Raw genomic sequence first — 7,719 nt, 5'->3', positions numbered from 1 at the left:
GATTGGTGTACGTTCTGTTGCAGGCTGTGGTCTCTCTATCTCCTTGGCTGTCTATATAACATATGGTAGTCCACGCAGGCAAAGGCACCAAAGTACGTCCACGCAGGCAAAGGCACCAAAGTAACCACGACAAGTTATTAACAAGGAAACGTACATGGAGAGTTCTCCGATTCATAGCATGAAAACCTGCCAACACCTAGCTAGGTCTTACTATCCGAGATCATATCAAGAGTCCCTTGTATCTTTAAATTTGTATTTGTAGGAGCTCGGAAGGTATTTTGTGGTATTGTATTATCATCGTTATCTTGCAGGCCGCGAAGGGCAGGCTCGCAAAAACCTTGGTTAGGATAACTACTAACTAGGAGTACATACGTATATCCTGCAAAACACTGTACTTTGATCAAAAGTTGCGTCTTCCTGCGGAGACCGCGACAGGAAAATCGCGAGTGCAAAGCTTGTGCGCCGGCCGGGCTGGAGGTGAAGGCGGTGGCGAGGCAGCAACGGAGGCAGGCAGACCGACAGCCCGAGGAACCGCGGCAGGACGCGCGCGCAAGGGGTCTACAGGTTGATGTGGATAACAAGCTGTTGTTCCACAAAGGCTGGTCGATCGTTGCAAGTTGCAACTCGATCTCAAGGGCACTACTCAGCTAGTTGTATGGCCAGGTGATATGCTGAACATAGGCCGGCGCAAAGGTTGTGCGACTCTCCTCTGGTCAAACGATAGATTATTCACACGGAGCTCTCATGCCCTTCTGCAAGCGCTGGTGCCGGTACCAAGAGTCTTCTCACTCGAGTGATGATCCAGTGACGCCACTGTACTAGCCTCTGAACGATCCAGTGACGCCACTGTACTAGCCTCTGAACGATCCAGTGCCGCCACTGTACTAGCCTCTGAACGATCCAGTGACGCCACTGTACTAGCCTCTGAACGATCCAGTGACGCCACTGTACTAGCCTCTGAACGATCCAGTGCCGCCACTGTACTAGCCTCTGAACGATCCAGTGCCGCCACTGTACTAGCCTCTGAACGATCCAGTGCCGCCACTGTACTAGCCTCTGAACGATCCAGTGACGCCACTGTACTAGCCTCTGAACGATCCAGTGCCGCCACTGTACTAGCCTCTGAACGATCCAGTGCCGCCACTGTACTAGCCTCTGAACGATCCAGTGACGCCACTGTACTAGCCTCTGAACGATCCAGTGCCGCCACTGTACTAGCCTCTGAACGATCCAGTGCCGCCACTGTACTAGCCTCTGAACGATCCAGTGACGCCACTGTACTAGCCTCTGAACGTCAATCTGCTTGACGAGGTCGATAAGCTCTGGCAACCGAATAATGCTATTTATCGTCCAGGATAGCTGTACCAAGCAGACCGCAAAAGCTTTACATCAGTAGATCAAATATATGCCACAACTGAACTCAATGAATGATAATAGAGAGTTTCAGAGTGAGCGACAGTACTACGCTATTTACGGCGGAGTGACCTGCTGCAGTAAACACACTAATTACGTGGTACTCACAAGTGGGCTCACAAGATTACCTTCCAGAAGAAATTCTTGTTCAAGAAGACGCCCCAGAATCCACATTTCTGGCCTTCTTCTGTAAATCGCTCCACAGAGATGACATTCAAGATCCACATTACTTCAGGAAGAACCGCAGCGACGGCAACGGACAGTGTGAAGAAGGACAACTCTTGCGGGGCCCGTCCCTGTCAAAGTTGAATAGAGCCAGAGATACATTACATAATTCACTTACTTATTTTCTGTTTCCCAATAATTGTCACTCTAGGATTTCATGCGCTTCATGAGTCCAACCTTGGGGCATAAATATGTGCATAAGGCTACAATATTGCGTAACCAGTTTAATTAGCTAATTTATTTTTTGTGATGATGATTAGCTAATTTATTGCTATGGTGTATAACATTGTAAGTAGTCCATAATGAAAACTCGGCGCTGTGTGCATGCTAGTAAATACTATCAGAATTAGACAGGAGTGGAGTCACTACTTCTATTGAATCAAAGTGCACATATATTTTAGAATGGAAATTTGGAAATACCAGTACAGGTTAACTTACCATTGACTTGTACCTGCACAAGTTGGCGATAGATGCTAACCCAACAGCCATCCCACCGACCAGTCGCAACCTGCCCCAGCAACCATGAACACCAAACTGGAAGTTGGCGGCTATGGCCAACATGCATGTTGTAGCCGCGCTGATCCCAGAGAAACACAAGGTCTAACAGAGAATAGCTAGTGAGTTAATTACCACTTGGCGATCAATGAGAATCAACTAGCAGGCCATATGCAGTCGTACATAAGTACCTTCTTAAGGTCGATGAAACAGAGATACATCAGCCAAACCACGTTAGAAGCGAGAGCAGATGCTATCACAATCTTCATATATGTATCCGCGTGACGCCACGGGCAAATGAATTTTTCTGGATCTGGCAACTTCATGTTCTTACATCTAGGCGCGTAAAGAAGTATCCAGCAGACGGCTGCCAAGAGAGACATAGCAAAGCAACTTGCCAGCCAGCCATTCACACGTGTGCGCACCCCGTCTTCATTATGCCTTCGAAGTGCAAACACCCTCCAACCGCCGGTTAACGTATCGAACAAAACTCAAATAAATAACCACAAAACAATCGATCTGGGTGTGCAATAATTAAATCATGGGATTATACCCTGGGGATGCGAGAAGCCAGCAGACCAAAATAAAGCCTGGACGCAATAGAAAGGTATAGTGCAAGTTAATGGCCATCAAGATGGGATATAAAGAACAGTAATAATAACCCGCAAAAAAAGGAACAGTAATAATTATCAAATTTTAGGAGTATACAGAAATGTTTATTACCGACGATCGTAAACATCTCCTCAGCTTCTCAATGCTAAAAAAAGGTAGTAATTAAACACCTTCCGCGGGCCCAATTAGAATCAGTGCTGAGAAAAATACACAAAATCCATAATACCACAAAGATGTGAGTATCAGAATTACATCAAGCCCCATAATAAAGGCTTAAACAAGACTAAGTATGTGCTTCTCCGTGGTTAAAATAAAACATTTATCTACGCGCTAAGTGAAAACCAACTTCAGCTACCAATATATTTTTAGATATTTATAATGGATAACTGAAAATCACATGTAGATTTTTCTGAACTGGAATATGTGTATGTATGTACTGTATTGAGTCAACCTCAAGATTATTTAAGGTGTACATATCTGTAAATTCATTAGATTATAGAACCTAGTTCCAAGCTCAAACTGTAACCTTAGGTCCTTAGCTCACAGGAGTTCAGCTCGTTGACAATACAATATTCCATTTCTACCAGTATGCCTATTTAAACATAACTATAACCAACCTACAAATTGCACTAATAATCTAAGAAGAAATATTTACAAAGCAGAAAAAATATTGTAAAAAACCTTTATTAATTCATATAATAAGCAAAATACAATTACATGATAAAGAGATATATAACAAAGAAATGAATTACAAGCATAACTCTGTTCACATTTACATTTCAAGCTCCTTTGGAGACTGGACTTGTCTATGAGCAGTAAGAAAAAAGAACGTGAAAGTTGCAGAATAAGAAATGCCCATAAAGGTTTCCATAGGTGCTCTAAAGCTCTAATTCCTGAGTTCCATTCTCACAGCCCTTGAACAAGTCATGAAACGCTTTGACAACAAATATTCTTGATGGCACTTTCGATATATCAAAAAATGCGACAACAAGAGTTCCATTCTCATTGCATACGGATCTTGATTCAAATAACAGAGCTTAAAATGTTCGATAGTATTCCAGCCTTCACAGTAAAAAGCACAAAAGTTAATAAAATGATATAATATAAGAATAAAAGATAATGATCAGAATTTGCATACCCCAAACCTAAGGTTCTAGATGATGATCGAGTAGTGCTGTCCAAACAATATGAGATGCAAGGATTCCTTGCGCGGCAATAGTAGAGCAGGAGGGGGGAATAGAGCTGGGATAGAGCGCAAGCAAACGTCAAGAATCAAAGTTTTGTGACCAACAACACTGATAATGAAGAGCAAACCATGAGTAACAGATCAAATCCTGACAACAACAGACGAAATACAATTAGTCTTGTATATTGAGCTAAAAGGTACAGACCTCAAACCTCAGGACAGCATATTATATTCCTTGAATCGCAGGGACGCTGGCACCAAACTACAAAAGAGTATCGATAAGCTAAAGGTCAATATATTATTGTTTTAAGAATTTGACTCTGCTGAGGACGTAGAAAAGAATTCTTAAAACAATAATACATTATTCCTCAAAAAAACAATAATACATTGATAAGCTAAAAGAGTATACTATGAAAAAAAAATGCAATAGCAAGAAGGAAAAAAAAGAGTAGAGAAGAAGCATTTGGGTATATCGATAAGCTAAAAGAGAATGAGATGAGAGGATAATAGAGGAATGTGTGGTAGAGAAAAGACCACCTTATCTCGATGGCCTGTCAATCAAATATTTTTTATCCTTGTGCAGAAAATAAAGATGCTGATAATATTGTGACTATACATGCCAGTTGATTAAAAAATGGGAAGTACTGTGCAAGGCATATTAATAAATAGTAAGACAGATGACGTTGTATTGAAAATCTGAATGATCCAACCGTACTACTGCATTTCCAGATCCAATCCTTGGGTAAGGAGAGCTCAAATAGCATATACTTGCAAAGATATGGCCGTTTTTACAACCTAATTTTACCTTTTCTCCAAGCTGCCAGAGAAATTTTCAATTATATAGAACAAATTTCACCTGGGAATAAATTTGATTCAACACAAACAGAACATAGGCTAACTCTTGAATGGACTTAACGGCCCAACCTAAATGAAATTGAGGGGCAATTGGCTTTTGCTTCAAAACAAAACATAGGACCTGCTAAAGATAGGACAAAGATAAAATGAGTCCTCTTATAAGCAACAAGAAAACATATAGTTAGTGTTTTGGCTTCCCTTGCAAAGTAAAACAACGCTATGTAAAGTAGCATTAGTAGAAACGTCCATTAATACTAATTTTGGCTCTTGCGAAGAAACAAAACAGTTGTTTCATGTGAAATTTTAGAAGATCATGGCTGGATTTTTCGAATAACCGAACGAGATAAACTAGTTTGGCTCTACTTTGATCTTGTTCCGTAAGCACAAGCATCTTACTAGTAATCTACACAGGGTTCCACCACCGCACCCCGCACGCCCTTGCTCCTGCTTCTTCTTCCTCCCCCGATCCTCTTCCCCATCGACGCGCACCGCGTCCTCTCGCCCACCATCGCCTCCTTCTGCTTCGCAAGAAAACGAATGCCCTAGGGATTGACACCCCCGCACCTCCTGGCCCCTACTTCTTCTTCCTAACCCCGCTCATCTTCCCCACCGACGACCACCGCGTCCTCTCGCCCAGCACAGCCGCTTCCGCGCCGCTCCGTATCCACTCTCTCCACCACCACAACCTCGCCGATCTTCCGCCGCGGGCCACGGCGCCGTCGAGTCGAACCGAACGCTCTATCGCAACATTTCCCCAGACAGAACGGAGAGAACGGGAGAGCAAGTACCTGGCAGAGCAGGCGGCGCTCGACGCGGCGAGGGTGAGGGTCCGTATCGGGGCCGGTCGCGGGTCGTCTCGGCTGCTGAGGAAGGCGGGGGCGGCCGGTGACGAGTTCCGACGGCCAGGGACGCAGAGGCTGCGCGGCGCGGAGCGGCGGCGAGGCAGGCCCGAATGCGCGCGTCGCCGGCTGGCTATGGAGACGAGACTTTGTGTGCCGCAATATACGGGGAATTGTCTCTAGCGTGGGCTCAATATTTTGAGTCCATGGCTCAACAAGTCGGCTATATTCATTTTTTTCATGATAATACGTGTCTTAAAAAAATCAAGTTACAAAATACGTAAACACCGATTTTACAAGACTGGAAAAAAAATATCTTATGCAAAATACCATCGTCTGTCTCTCTTCTTTGACACCATCAAAACGGCCATCGAAAAGGAAGTCAGATCACCTTTTCATCCGAGCTCGACCACGACCCAACAAGTCGGCTATATACGGGTTGAGCCGAATAAACTTCACAAAGTCACTACATTCTAATTAGGGTACTTCAAAATTATAGTTTTTGTTAAGAACAGTGTTACTTCCAATCGACTGGTAGTTAACGACAAATCAGCGTGCTTGAGAAAGGATTCGAATTCAGGTCTATGCAATAGTTATTGAGCATAATAAGCAACTAAACCATCTTTTGTTGTTGTCTATTGTAGATAAGCAATGTTATTTAAATCTTTCTTATTTCTGTCATGTCAGAAAAAATTAAAGATTGACTTGGTAACTTTGGCATGACCAACGTGATAAATATAGTACGAGTAACATGATAAGGCTGTCAATTACAGTACAAAAAGCTTAAAGCATGAGGCAGTATGGTAATTTAACACAAAAATTACCGATGAAATATTTAAAAAGAAAATTCCTTGGATGAAGGATACCATGGTGATTAAACATAAGATATTAGGTCTGTGATGCATAAAATTATCATAAATTTACATGAAAGTAATCGAAGGAGTTATGTTTCAATGTTTTTTTCCTTGAAGTTAAAGTTAACATGGTGGTTGAACGTAAGTTATGAGGTCCTTGGTGCATAAATGACCATGTTATTTACATAGAAGTTATCGGGGCATGTTTCAGTAACTTTTTTCATGGGTAAAAAAGTTATCAATGTGTTGTATGTAAGTTATTGGATGTCTGGTGCATAAATTACCATGCTATTTGCATTAGATTATTAAGGGATATTTCTAAAACTTTTCGTCCAAGAACAAAAGTTATCAGTGTGTCTATATGTAAGTTATCAGGTCAGTTTTATGTAAGTTATTATCTTATTTATGCAGAAGTTATCAGGGATATATTTCAACAACTTTTCACCTCATATGGTCAAAAAAATGATATTTTATTTAAACTTGTCAGGAGCCAAGTAGTGGGTGAGTTGGCTAGTGTGTCAAGATCTCAATATTGAATTCTTGAGTTCAGTTTTCAGTTTTAGCATGATTTTTAGGCTATAAAACTACAAGTATGGAAACTTCTAGCATCAAGATTTGTTCCAATATCTTTTTCTTCTAAAAATTATCATGTCTGCGATGTGTGAGTTATCAAGCTATTCACACAAAAATTAACCGAGGGCATTTCATCAACGTGCCTCCCTCCACCCAGTCGCCAAATTTATCAAGACCTCGAGGTACATGAGTTGTCAGTGATGTGTGAGTTACCGTGATATTCACATAAAAGTTATCGGACGTGTATTTCATCACCTCTCTTCGTCAAAGTTACCAGGACCGGGCTGCATAAGTTATCAGGTCACCAATGTGTAAGTTACCATGCTATTCACACCTCACGATGTAAATGGCGGTGGTGACCACTTGTCCCACATACGCCATCCACATAAAAAAAAGGTTAAATGGCATATCTGGACTTCCATTTAAATTAAATGGAATACATGGGTAATCCACTAAAGCCCGCATAAACTAGTGGACCAAAGCCAGTCTACCAGGCTGAATCGACTCCGTATAAGGCCACGGAGCACAGTTAAGTGTCGATGATCAGATTCTAACTTGACCAAATCACGGCGGCGCCCCTGCTCCATGCTCGCAGCCGCGGATCACATCTTGCCCAAATCACGGCGGCGCCCGTAGTGGCTGCATCACGGCGGTGCCCGTAGTGGCT

General features: G+C 42.4%; 1 protein-coding gene and 1 long non-coding RNA gene across 3 annotated transcripts; both read right to left on the bottom strand.

The window, feature by feature from the left end:
* Positions 1-239: 239 nt before the first annotated feature.
* Positions 240-1,696, bottom strand: LOC123430530. The gene is made up of 2 exons (XM_045114395.1): positions 1,542-1,696; positions 240-1,359 (listed from the first exon to the last, which is right to left on the bottom strand). The coding sequence occupies exons 1-2, from the start codon at positions 1,638-1,640 to the stop codon at positions 730-732; spliced, it is 729 nt and encodes a 242-aa protein (XP_044970330.1). The 5' UTR covers positions 1,641-1,696; the 3' UTR covers positions 240-729.
* Positions 1,697-3,413: 1,717 nt separating this feature from the next.
* Positions 3,414-5,727, bottom strand: LOC123430529. Of its 2 annotated transcripts, XR_006622954.1 has the most exons (4): positions 5,575-5,723; positions 4,137-4,193; positions 3,884-3,987; positions 3,414-3,807 (listed from the first exon to the last, which is right to left on the bottom strand). It is a non-coding gene; the product is annotated as an uncharacterized LOC123430529 (long non-coding RNA). The 2 variants fall into 2 exon arrangements; XR_006622953.1 differs by having other exon boundaries at positions 3,884-4,193; positions 5,575-5,727.
* Between the last annotated feature and the right edge of the window lie 1,992 nt (positions 5,728-7,719).

Source organism: Hordeum vulgare, chromosome 2H (assembly GCF_904849725.1).
Source record: "Hordeum vulgare subsp. vulgare chromosome 2H, MorexV3_pseudomolecules_assembly, whole genome shotgun sequence".
Taxonomy (NCBI): Eukaryota; Viridiplantae; Streptophyta; class Magnoliopsida; order Poales; family Poaceae; genus Hordeum; species Hordeum vulgare.
This window is presented reverse-complemented; position numbering and strand designations above follow the sequence as displayed.

Bases quoted from the DNA above. Each gene is read 5' to 3' on its own strand.
- LOC123430530 (XM_045114395.1), bottom strand. From the start codon at position 1,640: ATGTGGATCTTGAATGTCATCTCTGTGGAGCGATTTACAGAAGAAGGC. The intron at 1,360-1,541 runs GTAATCTTGTGA...TGCTTGGTACAG, and splicing joins ACAAGAATTTCTTCTGGAAG to CTATCCTGGACGATAAATAG.